This window comes from Hakea prostrata, chromosome 7 (genome assembly GCF_041222555.1).
Source record: "Hakea prostrata isolate BN-2017 chromosome 7, UWA_Hpros_2, whole genome shotgun sequence".
Taxonomy (NCBI): domain Eukaryota; kingdom Viridiplantae; phylum Streptophyta; class Magnoliopsida; order Proteales; family Proteaceae; genus Hakea; species Hakea prostrata.
The window spans coordinates 2,721,444-2,748,191 of record NC_142606.1 but is presented as its reverse complement, the minus strand read 5'-3'; the positions used below and the strand labels follow the sequence as shown (position 1 = coordinate 2,748,191).

General features: G+C 38.5%; 4 protein-coding genes across 4 annotated transcripts in view; 1 reads left to right on the top strand and 3 right to left on the bottom strand.

Moving 5' to 3' along the window:
• LOC149008961 (vacuolar protein sorting-associated protein 52 A-like) overlaps positions 1 to 1,085 on the top strand; it is a 45,297-nt gene extending 44,212 nt beyond the window's left edge. The window contains exons 20-21 of the mRNA XM_089161815.1: positions 376 to 433; positions 520 to 1,085. Coding sequence (XP_089017941.1) covers positions 376 to 433; positions 520 to 824 — 363 coding nt within the window. The 3' untranslated portion in view covers positions 825 to 1,085. The remainder of the gene's footprint in view (positions 1 to 375; positions 434 to 519) is intronic.
• A 4,405-nt stretch (positions 1,086 to 5,490) lies between these two features.
• On the bottom strand, positions 5,491 to 9,856 carry LOC149008960 (uncharacterized). The gene is made up of 3 exons (XM_089164384.1): positions 7,885 to 9,856; positions 7,100 to 7,798; positions 5,491 to 6,979 (listed from the first exon to the last, which is right to left on the bottom strand). The coding sequence occupies exons 1-3, from the start codon at positions 8,152 to 8,154 to the stop codon at positions 6,290 to 6,292; spliced, it is 1,659 nt and encodes a 552-aa protein (XP_089020510.1). The 5' UTR covers positions 8,155 to 9,856; the 3' UTR covers positions 5,491 to 6,289.
• LOC149008959 (TMV resistance protein N-like) lies at positions 8,156 to 10,243 on the bottom strand. The gene is made up of 4 exons (XM_089160905.1): positions 9,955 to 10,243; positions 9,334 to 9,550; positions 8,428 to 9,221; positions 8,156 to 8,163 (listed from the first exon to the last, which is right to left on the bottom strand). Exons 1-4 carry the CDS (start codon positions 10,241 to 10,243, stop codon positions 8,156 to 8,158), a joined length of 1,308 nt encoding a protein of 435 aa, XP_089017031.1.
• A 2,188-nt stretch (positions 10,244 to 12,431) lies between these two features.
• Positions 12,432 to 22,316, bottom strand: ARF1 (auxin response factor 1). Its single transcript, XM_089160818.1, has 16 exons — positions 21,740 to 22,316; positions 20,867 to 21,247; positions 20,582 to 20,777; positions 19,569 to 19,684; positions 18,404 to 18,499; positions 18,253 to 18,309; positions 17,750 to 17,902; positions 17,572 to 17,656; positions 17,410 to 17,500; positions 17,150 to 17,314; positions 16,164 to 16,283; positions 15,997 to 16,072; positions 15,428 to 15,596; positions 14,816 to 15,330; positions 13,776 to 13,966; positions 12,432 to 13,048 (listed from the first exon to the last, which is right to left on the bottom strand). Exons 3-16 carry the CDS (start codon positions 20,628 to 20,630, stop codon positions 12,880 to 12,882), a joined length of 2,052 nt encoding a protein of 683 aa, XP_089016944.1. The 5' UTR covers positions 20,631 to 20,777; positions 20,867 to 21,247; positions 21,740 to 22,316; the 3' UTR covers positions 12,432 to 12,879.
• Positions 22,317 to 26,748: the final 4,432 nt, after the last annotated feature.

Genomic DNA, 26,748 nt, shown 5'->3' with positions numbered 1-26,748 from the left:
TCTTTTTTTTCTTTTTTTGTGTTTTTTTTTTGGGGTGGTGGGGCCCGTGTTACATGTCACCTGCTTTCTATTACAGAAGAATTGGCTATGCATTTTCCTCAGTGTCCAAACCATCTCAAGGCGTGTATCTGAAACAGAATATTGAAGCCTGAATGTTTCTATTGATTTTTCTTTGAATATGTGAAAGATTGGATGATTAGGGACAATTACGGTGGCCTCAATTTACCACCAGTTTGGTCTATGATAGCTGCATTCTCCACCTGACTCTTTCAGTTCCTAGTGTTCCTTTTGGGTGATTTTAGTGTTTTAATTGCAAGTTCATTACTGGAAACTATGATATGCTAAAGGCCTTGTTTGCTCTCAATCGCTTCATAGGAAGAGCTACTACTGGAGCATTTTGGTGATTTTATCAAGTTTGTAAAGACCAGAGCCTGTGAGTATGAACACAAGAAATCCTTTTATGAAGTCAGTATAATTGAATATTGATTGTTGGAGCTTATAAAATGTAAATTCTATCAGCTGAGGTCCCAAGTACTACACCAGAGAGGTCTGTCTCTGTTGCTGATGTTGAGCCCCTTGTTAAGGACTTCAGTAGCAGATGGAAAGCTGCAATAGAGCTGATGCACAAAGATGTCATAACTTCTTTCAGTAACTTCCTGTGTGGTATGGAGATACTGAGAGCGGCATTAACCCAGCTTCTGCTCTACTACACTAGGCTTACAGATTTCATCAAGCACATAACTGATGGATCGTCACTCAACAAGGATCTCGTTTCTATACCTTCAATCATGTATGAAATCAGGAAATATTCTAGGACTTTCTAATTTTCTTTTTTAAATAGAAGTGAGATACGGAGGGAGCGCCAGAAGGTTAGGGGATATTTGTGTGTTGAGGCACTCCTGGGAACGTTATATTTTCATATGCGAGATTTTTTACTTCAATATTTTGTCAATACTGTACTTTGCTGTTTGGTACGGATAAGGGTGATACAATCTAGAAGTCCATTTGTAAATGAAAATACTGTTACCAGATTTTGTAGGTTGATTTCTCAATCAATCACATTTTATGGATTGACGGTACTTGAATCTTGATTCCACCGTAGCCATTCTTCTTGTTGATGGACAACAACGATGTGTTAACCAGCTTGACCTTGTGGATGGTATGCGGTGGTGTTCATCGATTGCATGAGGAAATGCAAGACTGTACAAAGCTTTGGGCCCTTACTTAGTTGCACAATTATGTGGGTCCCAATATCTTTGTGAATAATCAAGCACAAGTGGATCCACTTCCGTAAAAGTCCAGCTCAATTGATGCGATTGCAACTCAGAATTTTTTTTTTTTTTTAACAACATTTTGGAACTAAGGTTTGTCTGCGTTGTTTATGTGTGCACCTCGATTATAACTTGGGAGGTTCGATAGTTTCTGAGAGTCTTCCTTGCAACAGCCCTTGAATTTAACCCTTGAGTCCTTGGTTGCTCTCCCTATATTTCCCTTCACCTAACGTATTCCCTGTTTCACACACACACCCCTTCCCCCCACCCCCTAATGCCTTTTCTCCACCTGCCTCTATATTCTTAGTCTAAACCAGATATGAAACTGGGTTAATCAGTCAAGCTCTTACCAGTGCCAGCTTTCCTGTTTGATTATTTAAATTGAAGTCATCCATCTTATTAAAAAAAGGAAAAAAAAATTTTACAATATGGTCAAATTACATAAATCAAAATAAAAACCCAATATAACTAACATAGGCTGATGTAAGATCACTCTGTTTTGGTTTTCCCCTCTCATTATGACCTTCTAATCTGTACCTTCCGTTTGGGTCCTTACAAATCACCCTTTGACCTTATGCAGATGTTTGTATGCATGGGAGATTACCAAGCTGACAAGCTGCCACAAATACCTGCTTGTGGCCACACTTAAAATTGACATTTTTATTTATTTATCCTAACAAAATGCAATTCTACATAATTGAACCAAGAGAAGCATAATAAAACAAATTGATCATTTTATGATCAAGTACAGAGATAGTATGTACATATTTTTCAGTCATTAGTGTCATGAAAATCAGCTAAGAAATAGAAAAGTGGCCCAATATCAAGCAACAAAACTATAGGTTCCAATAATTTTGACAAGGATATATACAGCCAAAACCAAGAATCTGATTTTTACAGGAACTTTAGCAGTTCCGAGAGATGTTTCCCTGTTCCTCTCTTCCCCCTCAATAGCTCCCTGCTCCGATCAACCCCTCTCCAGAAGTGAAATCCCATCATGTCCACCTCCACCACCCCCACCCCTTCAACCAACCCCTCACCATCTTCTACCATTGTTCCTGCTTCTTCTCCTAAAATGTTCTGCTCTTTCAAACCATCCTTCTCCAGATTGCTCTCCTTCTCCCCTTCCTCTGTCCCTCTTCCCTGTATCTGTTACCCATCCTCTGGTACTGGCCTGGAATTCTTCCCAATGGAAACAAGTTGTTCTGGGGTAATGCCTTGAGTCTTGGGCCCCTATTGGTATCAACCAAGCATCTCCTTCCCATGGGGACAGTGGAACTTGGTTGGTTCCTTGGACACTTTCGTCATTGATAATGGCATACTGTTGTTTAAGTTTGCTTCTGCATCTTGTAGAGTCAAAGCCATTGAAGGTTCTCCTAAGTTTGTAGGGAAATCCCCAATCTTCATAAAGCCTTGGGAACCCTCCATGCCTCTCCGAAGAGGCGACTTCAACTCGCTTCCCCTGTGGATCAGCCTCCCTGGTCTTCTGCTGGAGTTCTGGAATTTTGAATGTCTCAATCGCATCGGCTCTGCGTAAGGCCGTCCCCTTCGCTCTGATTTGAAGACCTCCAAGCTTGAGCGCCTATCCTGGATATGCCTGCAATCAAAGCCTTCCCTCCTGTATCGCCATAGCTAATGATTCGGGATTGCATCTCAATCAACTTATTGTTTATGATCCAAATGCACTTCCTGCCCTACGCTCGGTCACGACAGCTCCGAATGCTCTGCACTGAAAGCTTCTTCCACTTCTGGGACTTCTTCTGCCGTGTCTCTGTCATTTGCTCTACCACTGCTGAAGCCTCCTATTCCTGTTGCCCGATCACAAGGTATGCAAGCTGCTCTTGCTGCCCTTAATCCGACATCCCCGATGCAAGCGATACTATCTCCGCCTCTATTGATCGAACTAATGTCTCCTGCTCCTCCTTAAATCCCTGGATCGCTGATCGATCGGCTGAACCTTATCTCTGTCAATGTTGCTACTGACCCTATGTCGCCATGCACCTCTTGCACCACTGCTATCGAGATCTCTGAGGTGGTTGTCGCTACCACCATCAGCGTGGCTCAAAATCATGCTAGCCCTCCTGCTGCTCACGCCATGGAAGATGCTGCTACCACCGACGCTACTCAAGTCGCTTTTAAGCCCTCTGAATCTACAGTTCCCTCAACCTTATCATCGCCGGCTGCAAGTTTCTGGCTCCTTTCTCTCCCACTGTTGGAATGCCAATTTCTCTGCCGCCAGTAGCCTGTACCTACCGAAGGTGTCATTCCAGGCCAAAGATAGGTCAATCTGAGCCTTTCCCTAGCACAGTTCCCCTAACAGCAAAGATCTCTGAGGACCCCTGCCATCTTCTTGCTGCCAAAAGATTCAGTTCGCAAGATAATCATCTAAGAACTGTCGTTCAAGCATTGAAGCAAAGCCTTCCACAGTGTCCGAGGGTCCTCCTTCCTCAGTCAGAAGCCTCCTTGAGTCGTCGCCTCTCTCCCTTGCTCTTCGACCTGCACATTCCCTCTTCCATGAAACCCCTGCAACTGAAACCACTGACACTCATCTACCGCCTCCCCCTTTACCCCTCCTATCTCCTTCTCCTTCTCCCTACCCATTTTACCCTCCCCTAACTACCCCTCACTGGACCCCCTTGGCCCATGCGGCTATCCAATCCATACCCGCCCTTTGCTCCACCAATGCCTCTATATTGGCCCCCATGCCCTTCAGTCTAAACTCCATCGGTGACCCAATTCCTGCCATGTTAGACTCAGATCCTCGTCTCTCCCCCCCCCTTAGATCCTGTCTTGATCATTGCTAAATGTGGAGTCATCCATCTTCTAAAGGGCACAATCCATTGGTGAATACTTTTTGGTTGACCTCAAGTCCACAAAGAAAAAGACGAATAAGAAAAAAAAATCCGCAAAATAGTCTCTTAGCCTGTTCGGCCCATCTTCTTTGGGCCCTGCGTATGTATGGTCAATGCTTTTAATTTTGCTTTATTTTCCCCTGTTGGCGTTATTGACCTTCTTTTAATACTGTTTCTTCTTCATCCAAAAAACAAGAATCTGATTTTTAAAACAAATAAATAAACAAAGACATTATTTTCCCAAATAATATATTTCCTGGAAAATCCTACTAGACCCATGACTACAAGCTGCACCAAGTGACCTTGGCTAGAATGGTTTGGTTGGGTCACTTAAAGTTGTTTCTACATATCTTGGGTTAAAAATTGAAGGAGATATTTTGATTTCTTTAATCCTAACAAAAGTATGTGGTTATAGGATCATGATTTTTGGATTAATTGGTGATCTAATCCAAACCAATAGACCCACAACCATGGTGGGTCTGGCTCATCTCTATCATGAATAACCGAGATCTCGAGATATGCCATATTTGGCGTTAAAACATAATTGATCTTGTGTTTCAAGGTCCAGAGATAGCTATTAAATTTATTTAGCCGATTAGTATCATGAAAATTCCTGGATCTATAGAAACAGAACAAGTAGATTTCGTCCCAATATCAAGCAACGAAACTATAGGATTCCAGATAATTTTATAACAAGTAATATAAAGCCATTAATGTTGTAGGATTGGAACGCAAGGTTATATCTGAAATATAAAACCATTAATATAAACAAAAAAAGTATTTCAACACAAATAATTATATGTCATCAAGATAAATCCTACTAGTACCCAATTTGACTTTCAAGAATAGAATGATAAAAGTAGACATACTTGGTTCTATATAAGTCATTAAGATGTTATGGTGTGATGATTGGTTTTTGATGTTGTAGTGATGTGTTTCTACGTCATCCTGGGTTAAAATTTTGGCTGAAATCCGAAAAATGAGGCAAAGATATGTTTGATTTTTAGCGAGATTTGGGGCAATTACAAAAGATCTATCTCGTCCGGTTATGAGGATATATCCCATTTTTAGATCTAATTGGATCTCGTCTCATTATCCAAACCGAGATATCTCGCGAGATCTCCCACCACGCCCACTACTGACTGATTACGACCAATTAAGATTGATTAAGGACCATGGACCAGCGAAAGTACATACAAAAAACGGATTACTAACTGACTAAGGACCAAATATGAATGATTACCAAAACCAGCTAAAGACTGATAACTGACGAGCTCATATTATAAACAAGTCTTGGTCTTTGCTCTAAGAACTGATTATAAAGAAATGTCAGTTTCAGATTTCCACAGATGCGCAGCCTACCAAAACTGACCATTTGACTGTTGACTAGGAATGTAAACAGGGGATTCAGATAATCAGATAATATCCTGCAAGTTTTCAAATAGTATCTGAATGATATGGGCATTATGACATCCGATATTCAATTAGTTTCAGAACAGATTTCAGTTTTTCATTACATTGCATTTGTGGTACATCATATAACCAACCCTTAAGCTTCTTTTATTGTTTCCTTAGATCTCAATATCCCCTAATGCTAGCTACATGAAGATTAAAATCTTGAATTAAATTGAGTATCGAGTACAGCTTAAAAAAATGACAGCATGCAGTGAAATGAAAGATCATCATCCAACAGGGCAGTTTGATTCAGGAAAATAAATAAACAGGGCATGTTTGAATAGAAGAAATACGAAGACCTTAGGAAACAGTCACAAAAACATAAAACAAAAAACTGAGGGCAATGAAGAAACTCATCAGTGTTTCTTCACTCCTATCTTCTCTCCTCAATTTTTTTATCAGTAAGTCAACTCCAAGACTAGTTTCAGTTACCCGATTCCCCATCACATTACTAAAGAACAACAGGTGCATTACACAACAAAACATATACATCTACCCATTTCAAGTAGAGTTCGAAGAAACATTAAACAACAGCAGCTGAAGAGCATCAAAAGAAACGTTGATAAGGGAACTGAAATAAGCCATGCATGATTTGACTTTTACATTCTTCAATAAAATACATTATTTAAGAAAGTTCGTTCAAATTAACTCCTCCATCTAATGGTTTCAATACTCTCTAGTATTACCTCAATGAGCAACCGTAAAAAAGAATCAGCTACACCACCTCCTCCTGTTCATCATCATCATCAATCCTGCCGCCGGCATCTCATCCATTTCTTCAAACCCTCTCTTCTTCTTCTTCCTCCGAAGTAGGTTACTCTGCTGCTGCGGGTTCTGATATTTATCCTCCCCATCCTCTTTTGGAACATATCTTTCAAACCCAAAACATCTATGATCACCATAAGATTGACATTTGGTTCTCAATTGATGACTGTCAAGCATCGGGCCCTCTTTTATCAGGAAGAGGTTCACTTGTAACACTTCCAGCCAAAACATAAAATTAACACTTACAGCTGATATCTCAATAGCATCAATGCCTTCCAGCTGAACCCCAAACCAATCAAACCCTTTGAATTCATGAATGTACTCCACCTGACCACTACCTATCAATTTATTCGAGCCCTCAATTACCAGTCCAATCTTACAAGCAATTTTATTTTCTTTGGACCTAGGATCATAAGAATCAAATGTGAGTGAGATATCCTTTCCACTAATCTGAACATATTCCAAGTCTTCATTTAAGCAGGTGTTCAAAGAAACATGCACAACCAACTTGCAAGCACCGATCTCAGCAATATCATCAGGAATCAGGTAACGCCCCAAAGAATCTTCAGCTTCCTTCTTTTCCAAAGGTATCCAAATTTCTGTCCATTTCTCAATGCTACTCCCCAGAGATGTACCCTATAAGAGACGAAAGGAAGATAGGACATGATGAACATCAATCAGTTGCTAGCTAGTAGGATTCAAATGAAGTATATAGCTAGGCAAAGATAGGCACATATATAATAACTTAAGAATCACCTGCTCGCCTTGTCTCTGCCATGAACGTTGATTGGTCAGCACAGTGCTGCCTCTACTCATTTCACTGATCACTTTCCTCAATTCATGGTTACTCGTATTAATGGTGCCTCGAAATTTCTCCGGCTTTACACAAAAAGCTCCCAGGCTCAATAACTTTAATTTTGTCATATTTTTCACGTTTCCTACACTTTCAACTAGTGTGTATAACACAGAAATGTCCAGGAAGTCATCATTTTTGCGACCAACTAAAAATTCGCACAATGAAGTCAGGTTCTCCAACCTGGGCAAATTCATTAGTGCACGGTTGCAGGAAAGACTCAGTACCTTCAACTTCTTTAACAATGCAACACCATCAGGCAACACTTCAATATCTGTGCCGTCCAAGGAAAGCTCAACCAAACATTCTTTTAGCTCTCCAATGGACCCAGGCAAAGTTTTCAGTGACGTGCATTGATTGAGAGTAAGGTTTCGAAGACTTTCCATGCTACATATACTGTTTGGGAGTTCTTTGAGTGATGAGCAATGTTCCAAGTTCAAGTAAACAAGCTGCTGGAGCTTCCCAATGGATTTATGTAAAGTAACCAAACAAGCACAATGATCCAGGTACAAACTCTCTAAGTGGGGGAATCCAGACAGGTCAGGAGATTGAGACAAACGCCTACAATAACTGAGTCGAAGAACTTTCAATTGTTGAAACCACTGTGAAACAAACAAATGAATATAAATATTACTAACGTTCCCACACACAAAAAAAACACACACACACACAGAAACAAAACACTCACCTGATTTTCACGCCAGCTTTTCCAAGCTTGTCTAAAAGAGCCATCACTTAAATCAAGCATGACTAAGTCTTCATGAAAAGAATTGGTTGGAAGTTTTTTCAATGGACATTCGTGCCAACGGAGCCATCTTAACTCAGAAGGAAGACGCTGAAATCTCCCCTCCAAGGTTTCTTCATCAATGTTTAGCAATCTTAGTTTAGGCATCATCTCAAAATCTTTTGTATGCAAACTAGTTCCATAATCTAATTTAGTGGAAATACCTTCAACCATTTCATTTCCCTGTTGAAAAGTAAAATGTTACCAAGTAAGGAAAGTAAGATGGACTAAGTACATGTACTCAATTGTAGTTGGTCATAATGCACCTTATTTCAGAATCTATTTATGTGTTAGGAATTAGGATCACATGCTTACCCAGATTATGATCCGAAGAAAATAAAAGAAAACAGAGAATAAGACTTGTTGAATTTGCTCTTACCTTACCACTTTTTAATACCTTCATGGTGTCTTTAGAAGACCATAACCGGCTATACTTATGAGGATTACCTAACTCCTGATTGTAGGCAATTCTTCTTCCCATATCTCGAATTTGATCGTGCATGGACAACGTTTTAAACGTCAACCCACTGATCTTTAAGAGAGCCTTTCTCTTCAAAACTTCTAGTCGGTAGCTCCACTCAAAGCCACATGCTTCCCATGCGGAAATTACAGTCTCTTCCTGCCATCCTATGAATAAACATGCAACATCAAGAAACATGGTTTTTTCATTCTCATGCAGACTATCAAAACTAATCTTCAACTTTTCGAAGACAGCATCATGAGGAATTCGTTGTAGCATCTTAAGGATGGATTCCCATATTGGCTTGTGTTCTTCATCTTTTTTCATAGACAAATCAGAACCCAAAACCTCCAAGGCTAAGGGTAACCCTCCTGTCGTGCTTACTATATCAAGTGATAGCTGCATAAAATTGTTAGGAGGTTCATCCGTTGAAAATGCATGCAAACTGAACAGTTTAAGACTTTCTTCCTGGTTTAATTCTTCATATTCATGTATCTTTCTATTTTTTTCAGGGATCCCACTTAGAACACTCGAGTCTCTAGTGGTAATGATTATTCTACTTTGAGGACCAAACCAACTGGGAGCACCAGCCAATGCATTTAATTGGGATCGATTATCCACGTCATCAAGAACCAGAAGAGTTTTTGTCTCTTGAAATCTTTCCTTTATCTTTTGGGATCCTTCCTTTGGACTGCATAATTCAGTTTTCTCCCCAAAGACGCTAAAAAGAAGTTTCTCTTGCAAAGAAACTAGACCATTGGGTTGTGATGCTGCTTGATCCCTAACATTTTCAAGAAAACAAGTCTTTCTAAAACCCTTCAGAGATGCAATTATATACTGTTGCCGCGATGGTCGTCTTCCCGATGCCACCCTGGCCACATATCCCTAAAAACTGAATATCCTCAGAGTTGCAGCCATCAGACAATAAAGACAATACGTGCTGTACACGGGATTCTAGGCCAACAGATTTTTCAACATCAATCAACGAGGCCATATTTAGTCGGCTCCAAGCAGCTTCAACAACTTGGTCGACTAATTCCGACTCATTTTCCCTACAATCAATTAGAAATGGAAGTGACAAGTGACAACTCAATACAAAACTGGAACAAACTGAAATTCAAATGCTAAATGAAAATGTAAATCAGATGTATATATGGTTACGTACAGATCGCAAGATTATTAATTATTAGATCATATAGATTTCGGCACTGTACTGATAGGAAATAAAGTATAATATTACTCAATTGCGACTGATCGATCTTCAGTTAATTAGCTAGCAAGTAATTAGTAGTTTTGATCGACAAAGTAATTAATTAAGAGTAGTTACCCATCTTGGTGAACCCATCCACTCTTGTTTCCTGCGATTTTCAGAGCATTCTTCCATCTTGATAGGGTTTCAGGTGCCTCCTCGGCGGTATGTGTCATAGTCGAAAAATCTCAAAACATCCGGTCTGATTCCTAACGTCCGAAGGCGTCAACCTTGAAGAAAATGGGAAGAATGGTGTGATCAGTACTCTTGGTTTTGTGACATTCCAGCATCTGAGAGAGCTCCTTGAGACACCATTTGCTTTCTGCGTATCTTTGGGAGAAGACCGCAATTGAGAGCTCACAACCTCTTATTACATTGAGAAGATAATCAATATCTTCTCCTTTCCGCAGATCCTTGCTGTCCATGAAGGCACTGATTCCACGACCCTTAAGAGCACTGTAAAGATGGCTAACGAAGGTATTACGGACATCTTCGCCTCTGAAGTTGATAAACACCTCATGATCTGAAGAAGATTCAACCTGTGGCTCCTCCATGCGTGAATATTAGCAATTGTAGCTGCAGATTGCTAGAGAGTTACGATTGAAGAGTGTATATATGATTCATGGAGAGATTGGCGATCTTGTTTCTGCTACTGTGAAAGGGAGGAACCAAGGAGAGACTGGATAAGCATGGGAATAAAAGCTTTTGGGTTCAAGTGTTCGGGGTGGCCCCTCTCCGTTGACATTTTGGGTTAGTGTTCGGGTGGGCCTCTTCGTTGAAATTTTGGCATAAATGTAGGGGATGGGTCCTACATGAAACTCATTGAGATTCTTATTATCTTATTGAATATCTGAAAGATGATATCACTATCGTGTGATAGGATAGCATCAAAGGAACCAAGGTTTAAAGTATCTCACGGCATAAAGTTAGGGGGGTGAGTCCTATATGAAATTCATTGAAATTCTTATTTTATTATTTTGAATATTTAAAATATAGGATCGTCACCCTTAAAATCATTGTGTGATACCGATATAGCTAAACCTTGAAAGGAACACATTGTTCTTACTTGATAAAGAAGCGATCAAAATCATGAAGGAGTGAGGGACTATTATACTTGTCGTAAGAAGAGACTTAAACCCATGACCATTTTACTTATCAATGGTGATCGTTGCCAACTAAACTAGCCTTTGATGATGTGAAAATTTGTAGTTGGAATTTGTTTTGGTGAGTATCAATATCACGTGCTACTCAATTTGAAATCTTAGAAGAAAAAAATAGTAGAGACAAAATAGGTGTTGAAATCTTCCACCCCACCAAAGTAAGAAATTGTTTAGTTTCTTTTCAAGCGAGATCCTGAAGAAGAAGGAGAGGCAATATGAAGTTATAGGGAAGGACGGACATTGGTTACAGTTAGAGAGGAATGACAAGGTAACAATAAGAGAAAGAAGACTCTAACAAAAGATATAGGTTTTTTCACTGTAATTTAACCACTATGCCTAAGGGTATAATGATCTTTTCAACTACAATACCAAAGGTTCTCATAAAACTTGAACCATGTGATTATGAAACTAAAAAGGGGCAACACCAAGTGACAAATGCTACTTTAGGGTGCCCAGGGGCAGAGCCACCCCAAGACCAACCCCAAAAAAAATTTTGAAAATTTTCCCTTCTCATTCCTCTTTTTTTTAATTTTCTATAGAGATCTCTCTGACCCTCTTTTTTTTTTTCATTTGCACTTCTAACAGAGTAAAATACGGATTAAGGGCAGCTCATTCTGTAAACATTAAAGTGGTTGAGATACATACTAGTTAACTATCCCCCATAAAAATAAATAAAAATAAAAAAGAGATATATACTAGTAAATCTAATGTTAATTTGGACCTCTACAACGAGTCCCTTTTCTGATTTCAGAACTTGTAGGGATTACAGATCTTATGTATTGTCTTTCATCATTAAATCATTAAATAGAAAAAATAAATAAACAACTGTATAAAATATCAAGAAAAATGTGGTTTGCACTGGTGATATAATGGGCACTCTACCAACTCTATCTTTTTTTTGGCCAAAAAAAAAATACTAACTCTATCGATAAGTGATGGTTGAATCATGAATAGATAATAACATTAACCACATGGAACCTCAATTAATTGGACCAGATTCTGGTGTTTTGGAATCATTATTTGCCAAAAGACATTACTTTCTACAAAAACTAACGTGGCTGGTTTAATTGTTTAGTCCCCACTTGCTTTTATCATATGAGAAAGTTGGAAAGATTATATAAATAAGGAAGTTCAAATGCTCTTACATCACCCAGAATGAACCAGATCCACTTCTACATCATAAACCAGGATAATTAAATAAAGTGGACTAAATAAGACAATGGAATTAATCAATTTGTCCTATATTATTTTTCTCAATATAGAGGATTCCTTTACCTACCCATCAATGCTTTCAACTTTCAAATAAGAAATCAATCTAAATTAAATGGAACCATAAATAAAGAAGCATTCGTCTTTGACATAAGCCCTAAAAAAGTGATGCCATCGTTTTTGTTGTGAAGGATAACTAAGAAACAACAGTTAAATGGAAAAAATGTGTCACTGATTCGTGTTACACGTGCAGTAATCTCCTCTGGGGCCTTCTGGAACCTATTTCGTTTTCTTTCCTTTTTTTTTCTTTGAAAATACTCATCTCTACTCAGAGGATATTAGAATTCCAACTGCTCAAAAGAACACAACATTGAGTTTTCAACATCTGTATTTGAAAGAACGCAATCAAAATCCAAATCGGTTCGGCCAATTTCAATCCAATCTTGGATCAATATTCATCTACATCGGTCAAGAATTAACCACAATATGTGTGACCCAACCCTAGGAAAAGGGAACCCTAAATAAATAAATAAGTGAACCACCATTATGAAATTTGAAGGGGAAAAAGACTATAAAGACTAAGTAAACAGAATCGAACCACCATTATGAAATTGAAGGGGAAAAAGACTATGTAAACAGAATCTTCACAACTACAAAGCTCCCCAAAAGAATAGGAAGAAAGGACAAAGACACATACTAAGTCCACGCTCAAATCCACAGTTAATCATCACCATCATCATTATCCACTTCTCCCCCCTACTACCATTTTTCCCCTTGAAAATTGAAATACAGCCTTTCTTCTTTGTGACAAGAGTAATACATTAGGAGTCGGACCCAAAAATGGACGAGTGATCCTCTGTACATGCCTCTTCAGTGTCATGTACACGCAGTCTGGACTCGCCATTAACTGGAAGCTCGGCCTTAGGAGACAATTTCTTAACCTCCTCGGGTGTGTAAATTAAGATCTTCTTCACCATGCTACAGAACTCGCTGCATAATGAAAAGAAATCGAATATTATAGAACACCATTCATCAATATAATATCATTAAACAACTCAAGACTCATTTAAAGCACAAAATTTATGCCCTGAATCAGAACGACCACATAAATGGACCCTCAATGCAGCTTTAAGCATCAAAGCAACAGAAATCATATAATTCATCCTATCAATCAATCAAATAATGAATGGACCAAGAGACAAAGATTTTAAATAGTAGTAACGAATAAATAAATAAATCTATCCTAGATAAATCATACTGTTTCTCAACAGAAGCATGCACGCACTGTTCTGCTATGCTGCTACAACTATTGCGTGAGCTAAATCCAGAAGAGCTCAATTAATGTCAGAAAAAAAAATGGAGTCATATATCTTCTGCCACTCCCCACTGATCTTTTTTCTTTTTTGGGGGAGGGGGTGATTGAAACCACATCTTGCCTCACTCCAGTAGAAGACTAGAAGTTATATCCAGCGCTACTCTTCTCCAATAGCTATCTCATCTCAAATCTTTTCCTTGAGTGAAACAGGGATACAGATTTACCCTCATATGAGTTGTGTCCCCACTCCCCCACCAACCAACATCCAAATTTTAACATAGATGAGAAATTAGAAGGTTTATTGGAAGTGAAGAAGAAATTGATCTTAAAAAAGAGGAGAGAGAGAAGGGGGGGCGGGGGGTGAAGCAATAAGTACATCAGATAGGGTCAGGCGAACTTAACTGCCATGGATCATCCCCAACCATCATCATGTCATTCTCATCATCCGTGTAGATGACCTGCCATTTCTTTGTGGGCCCAGATAGTTCTCCTTCAATGTTAAACATTTCCTCTAGTTTCCCCAACAGGTCATCATACCCGTAAAACTGTGTTAAGTCAACAGCCCTTCCAACAACCATTCCTTGCATGTGAACCTGAAGTAAATGTGTATGATTTTTAATTTGTACTGACTGATCCACTAGGAAAACAAAATCAAAACATAAATAGGTTATCCATCTTACACCTAACCGATGCAGATCAAGAAGTGAGCCTCAAATGAGTAAATGCACTGAATATTAACATTTGGATGTCTGTAATTTATGCAAAATTCAAAAACAGAAATCTACGGAAGTGTAAAACACCACCGTAAAAGGACATTCCCTACATTTTCTAAAGAAAAAAGCAACAAGAAAGCCAGATTAGGCAGCTCACAGAATATGTGAGGCTAAATTAGGGTCCACTTTCTGTCAAGTATACGAATTCGCAATTTACAGCAATTGCAGTATGAACTGGCAGGAATAGTTAGCCAAAGGCTTGGACACCCATGTAAACTAAAAATAATATTAATAATGTAAATAAATAAATAAAATATGTTAAAAGGCCATTACTCGTGGGAATTTACCAACATGTACAAAAAAAGGGGGAAAATCTTCTTTTTTTGGGGGGGGGGGTGGAAGGGGGTGTTCCACCATGCAAGGTTTCAAAAGTGGGCTTCCAACACAGCCCCTCAGAAAGACCTACTGTGCATCCCAAGGCAAATCAGGAAAGCCAGAGTGGTAGATATAAAAGGCCCAGGATCCCAGCTCACATGCCAACTTCCAACACTAACAGAACAGACCACATGGAAAAGCCAAAGATTTAAAACCATCAACAAAGAGAATACTTTCTCTTCCACTAACTTATTTTTAATGCCTTCCAATTTTCATAGCCCCCAAAGTCAAATTTTTCTTTAAAAAGTCCCTGCAATACTGCTCAATTGGAAAATAAATGGATAGTTAGCCTACCTTGGTACAACTCCGAGTTTGCCTGCTTTGTGTTTCTTGGGGAGTTCTTAAGCATGATTTCTCAGGCTCACTGCTCGCTGCAGGTATATCAGAATGGTTGGTATTTGATGGCTGAGACTGCTGATCAGAGTCTGCATCCAGGGATGGAGCTGGTTGATCCTCTGGCACTCCACCATACAAATTTACCCTGGGTGAGCTCTCCTCCAAAGCAGGGTTGCCAACTAACTGGATCCCAAACAACCTGTAACCACTGCCACTCTCTGGTCGCTTTTCTCCGGATTCTCTATTAGCAATTGCAGTTAAAGACTCGCTTGGAATTTCTGCATGGTTCGGCCAGTACATTGGATTGCTCGAAACTGCAGGTTGAGAATTATTTACACTGAATCCATGACAGTCTGCCTTTGTAACTGAGGAAACATGGGAGGCAGAATTTGGCGATGGATACAGTTCACGTCCACTTTGTAAGCCAGAATACGAGAAAGTCGAGGGATGCTCAACATTGGGTTTCCACATACCTGATTATGTAAAAAAAAGAAAAAATTGCCTGCTCATTAGTATCAACATGAGAAGGAAAGAAAGCACTGACACAGTAACAGGGACTAGAATTCACACCAAATACGGAAACATCTGGAGTTGATGAAGGTAAAACCGGAGGCCGTGCACGTTTGTTCCTATGCATTGGTTGGGAGTTTGTCAAAGGAGCAGCTGCCACCAGTGGCTCCAATTCCCACGGTGAAACTCTGTCTGGCCGTGGAATTGATGACGGTTCGTCCCATTGCACCTAGACAACAATAGATATCACTTACAGTTCCAAGACAATAAATTATCCTCAACAAAAACAAAGAAGAAAGGAATGGAGAAGACACCAAGATACCAACAGTTTCAAAATAGAGCATAGTATTTAATTCATCATCCCAACACAAACAAGAAAATTCAGGTGAAAATGGTAAGTTTGTCCTGAGTAGCCTTTCCTAAAGCTCTTAATGTGCCTGGAGTTTAATGACCTAAATTACCAGAGGTCAACTCTCCAGGGGGAGCTTAAAGCCACATTTGAAAACTGAAACAACAATGCGAACATCGCAAAATCACAGGTTGAGTTTTATTAAATCACTTGGAAGCCCTGCATCCTTGAATTAATTCTGTACAGGTCAATCCCAAGCAAAACCTCCAGTAGACCATACCTTCAATGATCGCCACTCAGAATCTGCCCACCCTGAAGATGCAGCCTCTCCAACACCAACAATAGTACCACTGAACCTGCATAGTTATAAGCAAGCAAGCTTGTCAGTAGAAATCATCCAGAGTTTCTCAGGCATGTCAAAAATAATCAGCCAATTGCACAATATACCTTCTTTCAGGAGCTTCTTCACCCTCAAATCTCATTTTAAACCTCATCCCAACTGATAACTTGTGGTTCCGTGCTTCAAGGTACTTGTTAACACTAATGATGAACTCAGAACGACTAGTCCTGAAGTGAAATAGGCCAGTATTAGCAAATACTTATTTCTTGCCAATTAACACCAGCAAATAGATACCAGGTCAATTAAACAAAAGGTGGGAAATTCAAAGTAACCTAATACAACTTGATGACAGTTTGCTAGTTTCACATTCCTCCAATCATCAATATTCAATTAAACTTTTTTCTTTTCTTTATTCTTCTTCTTTCTTTTTTTTTTTCTTTTTTTTTTTGAGGCAGGGGATGTGGAGCCAATAGACTAAGGAATTTTTTAAAACAAAAAGTACATCAAATTCATTAAACTAGAACGTTATGTCCCTAGGAATAAGATATTTTGTTATAAAATTGAGTATATCACTAGGAAAACCTTGGACACGTCCAAAGGTTAGAGCAGCTTACTAATTTTATAACAAGAAAATCTTACGAAAGGGCCAGCTACTCCATAAAGAATCAAACTTTTCACCACAATTTGCTTTGTCATTTTAATATGGAGTTAACAACACAATATACAGTTTCTCCTGAGGAATAGAATGCTTCATAAACAATCAAACTTTTCACCAGAATTTACTTATCACTTTAATATGGGTTATCAATACAATATAAAGTTTCATCAACCAGATATTGCCAGTTGCATCATGTTACAAGAGAAAGAGCCAACTAACTTCCTCAAAATCAGGGGGTTTCGGCCCACCAACTCGTGAGACTCAAAATCAGTATATAAAATCTGACTACTCAATAAGCACAAGTTTTTAATCATCAACGAGGGTGGAAATGGGGATAGCAGGAAAAAATGAACAGAAATGAAAAAATATGAGATAATGATAAGGATATGTAACTTCGATGAATACAGGAAAGGATAACAAGAAGAACAACTAAACCTTGGCTTGTAGAAAACGGAGAAAAGTGTTCCAGTTGAAATGGCATGAGATGCAGTAGCAAGCACTCCCAGATGCATGCTATGACTAGAAATAACAGACGAAGGCATATTATTGAGCTGCCTCATCAGTCTCCTTACTCCAACACGTAGCTCTCCATTTTCACCTCTGTTAAACGTCAAAATGGAGCAGTTATGTCAATCAAATAAACAAAAACAAAATGAGAGTGCTCAACCAAATACTTGATGTACAACATGACCTACCTAAGGAATATAAATGCATCTCCAGCTACCAGTCTCTTGGAACTTACAAAGACACTCCACCCAGTAGTAAGTAAGTGACGCCGAGGTTGCCCTGAAAGCAACTGCCGTTATACATCATAACCAGATATTCAATGAAAAAGTTCCACATTCAAAATAACTAACCTCTGAAAATGTGGCGAAAATGCCATTCATTTCCATGAAGATCAGTAGCAACCAACTCTTGCCAAGGTGGATGCTGGGACATATCCTGAATAGCAAAGAACAAGAAGTGTAAGGCTAGAATTACACAGCATTTCAGAAAAAATAAAATAGAAAAAGCTAATTTCAATTGAAAGCTTACCAATGGTGGCAAGCAATCATCAGCATGCCTTCTGAGAACAGAGAATCCCCCATGGGTGCTTGTGTCTGAAGCAGTAAGCGTCTTGCAAAATGAATGAACTGTGTATGTTGGAGGCTCTGGAAGTGGAGGATCAGGACTGGTAACCTCACTTTGCTATCCTCAATGTAGGAGGAGAATAACAAAAGGAAAACATAAAACATAACACCATCAAAATACATTTAGATCCTCAACAAAAGAATTAAAAGGTGTATATTCCAATTTCAATTATACTGATATTACAATTTACAAGAACATGGAATCTATCTAAGAGATAAACACAGATATGAGTATCAATGCACCAAGATACAGGTGATATTGATTCTCTTACAAGAAAACAGAGAAAAGATGGAGGATGGGAGAATCGGCTGTGGGAGGAAGGAGAGGTGCCTCGTAAGTCACCTCAAATTCAAGTCCTTAATACACAGAAATCTACATTCAAATTATGGGGATAATAGGAAACTTACATCTTGTTCAGGAAGCAAAGTGACCTGTGCGTAAACTTCATCAGTTTCTGGCTCTGCCTACAATTCCAAAGAAAGAGCCTAAGTGAAGTGAAAAAGAAAACCAAGACTTTTACGCTCGTGAGAGTCAAGAAAATGATCTGGAAATGCTCACCCTGAGCTGCACATTAACAACTTTGCACAGAATTTTCGAAGGAAGGTTAAACGATGGCATCTGCTGGTCCAGACCTTGATGTGTTGATGCCTCAAGCTATGAGATAACACAGAGACAACAAAATGAATAAGAATGACATGTAAGCAGGCATCCCTCCCTAATACACAAGAACCATAATAATATGCTTAGTTTTCAACTGAGCTGGAGGAGATTCTATATCACAGAGTTCCATTGAATATTCATTTTATAACAAATCCAGATCTTCTCCGCCCAAAGATATTGTCCGCCCGTCCACCAAGGTCTCCAAATGGACGACATGTGGCTACTTTAATTACAACCGTCGTCCATCCAAAGACCTAGGCAAACAGGTGCACAATCCTTAGGCGGAGAGGATATTTATTGTTTTACAACTACTTTCTTTTTTTGGGTAAGAAAACAGGGGGCGTGGAGGGGTCATAGTTTAGGAAAATAAAGGCAAAAATATTAAAAGCATATTTGTTGATCCAACAGTTGTAATTAAAAGCAGCTACTGTTGTCCATCCAGAGACCTGGCAGACAGCCGGACAAAATCTTTGGGCGGAGAGGATATTTATTGTTTAAAACAAATTCTTTATTTTCCGTAAAAAAGGGGGGCATGGTTTAGGCAAAAAAAGGTAAAACTACTAAAAGCATATTTGTTTCAACTTTCAACACAAATGAGAACTCAATGAGCTTTGCTTTGAATATAAAAGGATGACATGTGAAGGGCTTTTGCAGTCATGAACCTAATAATCATAGTCCAACCAGTCAGCTTTCCTATTTCATTAAGGAAGCAATTTAAAGAATCATATTGATTTTCATCTAAATAAAGGGAGGTAATTTTAACATAAAAGATGACGTGGGGATTTTCTAGCAGGTTTTTACAATCCACCCAGAAAGTTCATTTCCATCCTCTCTGCCTCTCAGTGAAGCTTTCCATTCTTGTTTGGAATGACTCTAATGGGAAAAGACATTATCGGTTTTAAGTTTTAACCTGATCATTCGTTTATTTTTTACCTAATAAAGCTAACCTCGCCCAGCAAAGGGAAACAATAGTTGCAAACTGAAGCTGAATGAAATTCTCCAGCCCATCTGTACTTTTATACTTATAATTTTCTTTTACACTATAGAATGAAGCTCAATCTACCTGTTCCATATGACCTTGGGGGAAATAATAAACTCGTTCTCCTTCACGAGGAACAGTGACCAAAGGACCAGCACAGGCATGCCAGAGTTCCTTGTACAAAATATCATTAGAGGCCCCTATAAAAGCACACAACGAAAAGATAAGTTACAGAGAGTAAAATGAGACATTGAAACATAGAAATCATCTTGAGAGCCACATGCTTCATACTAGTACAGAGCACTATACTTTAAAGGTGAATTTTCAATGATATGCAGTCTCAGGCAAGAGACAGAGAAACAAATTCTAGCATCTGCACAGAGCATAGTTGAAACTAATGCCAGTAGAGCAATGATGCCAGTAGAGCAATGACTATTTGCGAGACGAAAAGAATCATCAGAGAAATGCATGGTAGGAATTAATGACACTGCCAATTACATAACATGTCTGAAATTGAAGAAATGTCATTCATTCCTCGCCTTGGTGAGGACTGCCACACCTCTCTGTGTGGAATAATGTAACGCCATCCACCCCATTGGCGAGTTCCCAAGCCACCAACACAGAGAACACCCACCCTTACAGTACATAAATAAGGTATTTTGCTAACTACATTGCTAAAAACCCAGTGCAAAGGAATAAAGTATCACTTAAAGCAAATTCAAAGAACAATATTAAACAAAAGAATAAAAATAATTTCCTCTCTCTCCCCTCTCCCATGCCACCAACATTGAGAACACCCACCCTTAAAGTACATAAATAAGGTATTTTGCTACCTACATTGCTAAAACCCAGTGCAAAGGAAGAAAATATAACTTAAACCAAATTCAAAGAACAACATTAAACAAAAGAAGAAGAAAAATAATTTCCTTTCCCCCATGGTCTAAAGTAAACACTAATGTAACCTTTTGAAGAGCAACTAAAGGTACTCCAACCGATTCATATATCCAATAGAATTTTACTGTTAATGCACTTCTCATTCTACAAGCAGGAAACCACAGGCGAATGAATAATACTTTGAGGGTAGTAAACAGCTGAACCTGCGTTGGGTCTTGCGGAGGATGAATGATTTGCCGAAGCCATTGCCATGAAAGCACAAAAGAAATTCCTCCCAAGCAGTCAATCTACAGTAGTCTCCCAGAAAAGCAGATACGAAAAAGGTGATTCTATTTGATCCGACAATACAGAAGGTCTCTGAACCAAATCGGAATATCAGTCTCTGGAACTACCCCATTCCTGTAATGGGAGAGAATATTTCACACATACATACCAAACGGTGAACTTGCGTTGAATGGAACTTGACCAAGAGTTTTTAATCTTCTTACCAACCATACAGGTGAGGTACTCAGAAGGCCCACATCTCACAAGGTACTAATCCACCAACCCCGGGCGTCTTTAACCAAATCGTAATAAAGCTTGAAGTTCGATATTATTGCAACCTCGAAATAATAGGTTTTGCAGGTGCTTAAAGACGAATGAAGTAACCTTGTTTAAATGAGGTGCGGCCGAAACAGCTCATTAAACGGTATAAATGACCTTGTGCCGGTCTGTTACGCATTAACCCCTGGAGAAATCCTTAACGCCTGAATTAAATGCACAAAGCCTTTAAACTTAGATCCTCAACGATGATCAAGTAAAAGTTTAACTGATGCTTCAAGAAACGGATCTCCCACGCTCAATCCTTCAGTCCGAACGACGTTAAATTTCTGTGTCAGGAAGAGAAAAGAGAGTTGGAATCAGAACTTACAAAGGGGGAAATGAAACCCGATCATATGACGACACCATGAACAGACGGTCTTCAGACTCATCTTAAATCGTGACAAATTACTAGATTATTGATAAAAAAAAATCCACAAAAAACACAAGCGCAAAAACTATAACTAAGAAGCTCTGCAACAACCAAAATTCTATCTAAACATGGAGCGAATCAACGAAATAAGCTTGATCCGTCAAGCGGTTATCCTCCGCAGCCACCTTTGCTGTACAGCGCCAGCGGGTATTTCGCAGATAGAGAGAAAACATGTACGATTAATACGATAGAGAACGGTAAGGGACCGTTGGGAAGAGACCCAGCAAGGAAGATCAATTCGTGAAAAGTCATCAACCAAGACTCCCAAGTCCACCTTCCCTTCAAAGTCGCAGAGAAACAGAAAAGAACGAGATCAATAGACACTTCTGCTAAAGCCATAATCTCTTACCTGTTTTATTTTCCACGCACAGGAACCACAGAGCCACGGAAAAGTCTTGAAACTAAAATACGCTAGAGACTCGTCTTCTTCCCTCAGCAACCTCGAAAATTCGCCAATTCCACCGAAAACAAGCTCGATCGACAGAAGGTTTCGAATTTGTCGAATCTATACACCCAAAAAAGGCTCGATCGCCTCAAAACCCGAATGTAAACAACGATTCACGAAGACGTTACTTTGCCTTCACGATAGAATCGACTGACTCGATCCAATAAGATCAAAGGTCATCGATGTTAAGATGATGATCGGAAATTTTGCAGCAAACGCGCTTGTCTGCTGTCGCTGCTACTCCTACCTCTTTTTCAGTTCAGATTTCCACGCAAACCGATGCTCTTTAAGTTTCACCCCTCTCTCTTTCTCTCTCTCTCTACCGCTCGCCTTTCTTTTTCTTCTTTTCTTATCTAGGTTTTCTCTCTCAATATATCGGAGCTTGAGTGCTTGACTGATGTGTGCGCATTGCGCACCCTCCTGTGAGTGAAGCAAGGACGAGAAAGAAAAACACCGATCCGGAAGCGTGCTCTGGTCCCTGAAAGCCCTACAAGCTCCCTGTTCACGCGCAGAGATAAAGATATAATAGAGGAGATATTCACCTTCTATTCACATTTCGCCCTATCATTTCTGGAAATCACCGCATTGCCACTCTGCTGACCTTTCTCCAATTATCCACGACCCAACCGGCCTGGCTTCCGAAAACTGTTGGTTTGGCTCAATTTCGATGTCAACATAAGTGAAACTGAATTTCATTTTTTATCAGTTCTTTTCCACTGATGAACACTGATCTATATTAAAATGTGTCGTTTTCTTTGGTAGAAAGATAAATATTTTCAATAACCTTGATAAACTCATGATAGAGTTACATTAACCCTGCAACTCATGTACTGTATTAATAGGGCCACCCAACCCAGGGAGTTAGCGAAGTTGTTTTCCTCCCTTAAGGTAATGAAACATTACATATGGCAATCAGAGAATGTAAAAAACACCATCCTAACATTACGTAACTAAAATTACAATACGCTTTACAAATTACTGGCAATGACCTTCATAAACTTTTCACTAATACTGCCAATAACCAAACTTTAATTGTAGATCAATAAGGAATGTTAACACTTCACTGGTAATACTAGACCATTGGAAACCAATTAAAGCATTTGAGGTTGGTAGCTATGTATTGAAATCACCACTTTTGCAACTTTCCTTATTGTGTGGTGATTAAAAATGATATGAATTCTCCATTACGATGAAAACGATGACAAGATCATAGTGGTAGAAACACACTCTTGGAAGTATAAAATGTCAAAATCACTGCTCACAAAAGCATAATACCAATCCATCTTGCAGCAACCACATAGATCAGACTTTTTCTTCTATTCCGACAAGAAAAAATGCCTCTCGAGGAGCCATAAGGACCGAAGAAAATAAGAGTTCATTATCGCTGTTTAATGGAGACTAAAAGCCAAGATAAGTTGCAGAGAGACAGGAGTTGCGGCAACCCCACGTCAAAACCACGACACACTATTGGACAACGATATTGATTTAAATATCCTTAAGCCAATTCCAACCACGTTGACAATCAGGGAATGGACTAAAGAGCTTAAATTCTGATTTGTGTTTAAATTATCATAAATACCCCTGCCAACTTTAACAAATTTGGATTCTCATCGGCTAACACTATGAAGAAATTATTGCCAAGTAAAGTTATGATCAATCCTCATCATCAGGCATCAAGGGATGCTGTAAAGAATGATAATTTTGTATATCGCTGTCAATCTTAAATGCTTAATTGCTTCCTATAAATTTGGTGTTTGTGGTGAAATGCCCATAATTTTAATTGCGTTGGATTCGACATAAGATGTTACGTACCCGATAATACTAATGGAAGCCGTTGGTGGTCAATTGGAAGTTATCCGTGGATAATTAGAAGTTACAAATGGCATGTTAGTTGGACAACAGCCAACGGTTATGAAAGTGCATGTCGCTATTTCAATTTGTCGTATAATAATGATGCATATTTGTTTACCTTATTTGCCACATGTAATTTTCTCCTTATTATAAGGAAAGAAAACAAATTATCTGACTCGTTGGTTTGGATGACCCTATGAGTATCGTGCCAAATGGTTTGGCGTATTTCCACTCCATGGCTAGTGATGCCATGTGTTTTTTATGGTTTATTAATATATATTTTATATTTCTATTAAAAAAAACAAAGAAAAGGGAAAAATCCGGTTCAGGTCCGACTCTACTATGGCGGGTTTCACCGGTTCAGGATGTACGTATGTATCGCTGACCTTGGTCACGTTGTACACGTCAAAAACGGGACCCACACTCGGACAGCAATAATGATTGAAATATCCTCCAGTCAATTCCAGCCACGTTTACAATCAGAAAATGGAATAGACTGACGAGATTCTATGCTGTGTGTCAGGAATCTGCTTCGTCTGCCTGTTTGATTATCATAAATACCCCTGTTAAGTTTAAAAAATCTGGAAAGTTATTGGGTAAGATTAGGAAGAAATTATTGGTCCGATGATCTGGTTTGGGAATTTCAGACGAAACCTTCGAAAAGCGCACCCAAGATGTCTGTTTGGTGCTATTCTGGTAATTTCCTCCTAAGTTGACCACGTTCAGCTTTTAATCAGTAGCATCTGCCGGCGAATTAATGGAATGCAAAATGTTCTGAAACAGACGGCAAATCTGACGGTGATCGTTAGATGGGAGAAGTGGGGACCAAATAATTATTACTTTGAATGAGGTTTTATTGACTGTCGGGGCTGGGGCAGGCATAGGGGGCTGGCTAGAAATATTCCGGCAGACGAAAAAGGCTGAAAAGGGTTAACGTCTCTGTTTCTCCTTCTTATCTTCTCACCACTTCTAAATTTTTTATAATTTATTTTAAAGGACTTTTGGTTTTTCATTAAATTCTTATTGGATGAAATTTGTAATTTTCTATAAATGGTTCTTAAATTTTCTATCCACAATTTTATGTGGGGTCCACTGAATACTATAGGGATCAGAAGAGTAATAAGGTCGGGCACCTTTCTTTCTTTAATTTCGTACACATGTGGACTGATGAAAACTGTTTTAAAAGGACTCCCGTATAGTGTAAGTGGACGTTGACGTGACCTAATACGTCCTTGGCCAATCGTGCTCTGACACGTTGCTTAGTTGTATATGCAATAATTTCTTTTAAATAGAATTTTTTGAATGGTTTATATGAAAAAAATGAGCACGCCTGTTCCCGGCCTATGTCATTCCTTAGACCATGCCTTTCATTCTCTTATTCTTCTTTGTAAAGAAACTATTGACATTAATAATACGTAAATTCATAAGCCAAAAAAAAGGTATTTAAACAATTTTTCGATAGCTCAACCGAATGAGCTACCATATAAGAAATCAATCTGTTGCGTCTCAGATCTGTTCTACTATTCTAGTCCCAACTAAAGTGGATTGATTCCTAAGTGAGTTCTCGATCAAGAAGATGATGAAATCTACAAAAGGAGTTAGACGCATATTGACTTGGATGCCAGGCAACCGCCTCCGATGGCTAAGTCAATCGATAATCAGATTAAGGTCCCAAGCGAGTGCTGCTCAAAGATTCATTATAAAATGTTCGCGTGTCTTACCCAAAGAGCGAGTGCTCATTAAGTAGTGCGTGAATTACCTTATTTAGAGCCGACAGGATCCCGGCTATGGGCTTGATTAAAGGCACGCCCAGTTGTCTCCGAGATAGACTTGCCGCTCAAGTCGTCCTTGCCTTCTTTACCTTTGTGTGAATGGAGCATACCGTATATGTCTGGTGTGATCAAGATGTGTCCGGACCAGATGAATGTCCCGGTAAAGATCTGACCTAATCACCCGTTTGTATCGTGTGTGCGTACTTTCTATAACACAATCATACTCCCGGAATTCGTTAAAATTGATGGATTCAAATGAGTTTTTCAGCTGAATGATCTCTAAAATCAAAGGTTATGGACCATAGTCAACACAAGATGTCCAAACTTTCATTGAAGGCAACATATTATTAGACATTTAGAGCATCATAGAAAGTATCGATCATCCTTCTCAGTGTTTTTGTTGAGTGAATTCACATATTTTACCCTCTTTAAGCAATGTTTTATTTCAATTAGTACCAATGAATGAAATTTTCTAGCAACATTTTGTCACCTGGTGAACTTGTTATCTGGATTTGAATATATAGTGGTGGATTCATCCCCCTCCTTTCATTGTAAACACCTCTCTCGTTTTGACAAAAAAAAAAAAAAAACCCTCTCCCATTTCTTTATTGATTTTTGCATATGAACTTCTTTTTGACCAAAAAATATATATATATTTTTTTTCTTCTTTTTCTCCAAATATGATTTTATTTTTTTAAACGAAATGTTGTTGTTGTTTAAACGAAATAAACTGTATTATACCAAAAGGAAAAAAATAATAATAATAAAGTTGTAAATGATTTGACATTGTGTGCCAATAATAGAAAAATTCCTAAATAGGAGTTCATGCTAAAGCTTAGAGTCACGAGGAGAAAATAATTATTAAATAAAAAAAATCTGCACTTATTAAATTGCAACGAATGAGTATTTGAATTGTATTTTTAAGAATTTTGTTTTCTTTAATTGAATAGTAATAACAAATCTTTAATATAAATGGTTATATGGGATAAAATATATTCAAATAAGTTAGCCCGTCAAACAAGAAAATGATGCCAAAATAATTATATGGGTTTTAAAATTCCTAATCAACCAAAAATAGAGCATAACAAAAAGAAAGAAAGAAAAAAACAATAATGACTTTAGATATATTCAACTACTTTCTATCAAATATAATCAAATATTTTAACTTATGAGATGATTCATATATTGTCACAGTGATAATATTTTGTACATCAAAAAAAATAAATATCATAAAGAGTATTTATTGAGTGGTTGGAGAGCTCTGTTTTTTTTTTTTTTTTCATTGTGATA

What these genes read in the sequence shown, in the direction of transcription:
- LOC149008960 (XM_089164384.1), bottom strand. Translation starts at nt 8,154, where the DNA reads ATGGTTGAAGGTATTTCCACTAAATTAGATTATGGAACTAGTTTGCAT. An exon ending in AAAGCTGGCGTGAAAATCAG is followed by an intron (nt 7,799 to 7,884) that starts GTGAGTGTTTTG and finishes TTTGTTTCACAG; the next exon opens with TGGTTTCAACAATTGAAAGT. An exon ending in GGCAGAGACAAGGCGAGCAG is followed by an intron (nt 6,980 to 7,099) that starts GTGATTCTTAAG and finishes CGTCTCTTATAG; the next exon opens with GGTACATCTCTGGGGAGTAG.
- LOC149008959 (XM_089160905.1), bottom strand. Translation starts at nt 10,243, where the DNA reads ATGGAGGAGCCACAGGTTGAATCTTCTTCAGATCATGAGGTGTTTATC. An exon ending in GGAATGTCACAAAACCAAGA is followed by an intron (nt 9,551 to 9,954) that starts GTACTGATCACA and finishes TTTGAATTTCAG; the next exon opens with TTTGTTCCAGTTTTGTATTG. An exon ending in TGCAACTCTGAGGATATTCA is followed by an intron (nt 9,222 to 9,333) that starts GTTTTTAGGGAT and finishes TGAAAATGTTAG; the next exon opens with GGATCAAGCAGCATCACAAC.
- ARF1 (XM_089160818.1), bottom strand. Translation starts at nt 20,630, where the DNA reads ATGGCAATGGCTTCGGCAAATCATTCATCCTCCGCAAGACCCAACGCA. An exon ending in TTTTCGCCACATTTTCAGAG is followed by an intron (nt 17,501 to 17,571) that starts GTTAGTTATTTT and finishes AGTTGCTTTCAG; the next exon opens with GGCAACCTCGGCGTCACTTA. An exon ending in TCCGTTTTCTACAAGCCAAG is followed by an intron (nt 16,284 to 17,149) that starts GTTTAGTTGTTC and finishes ATTTCACTTCAG; the next exon opens with GACTAGTCGTTCTGAGTTCA.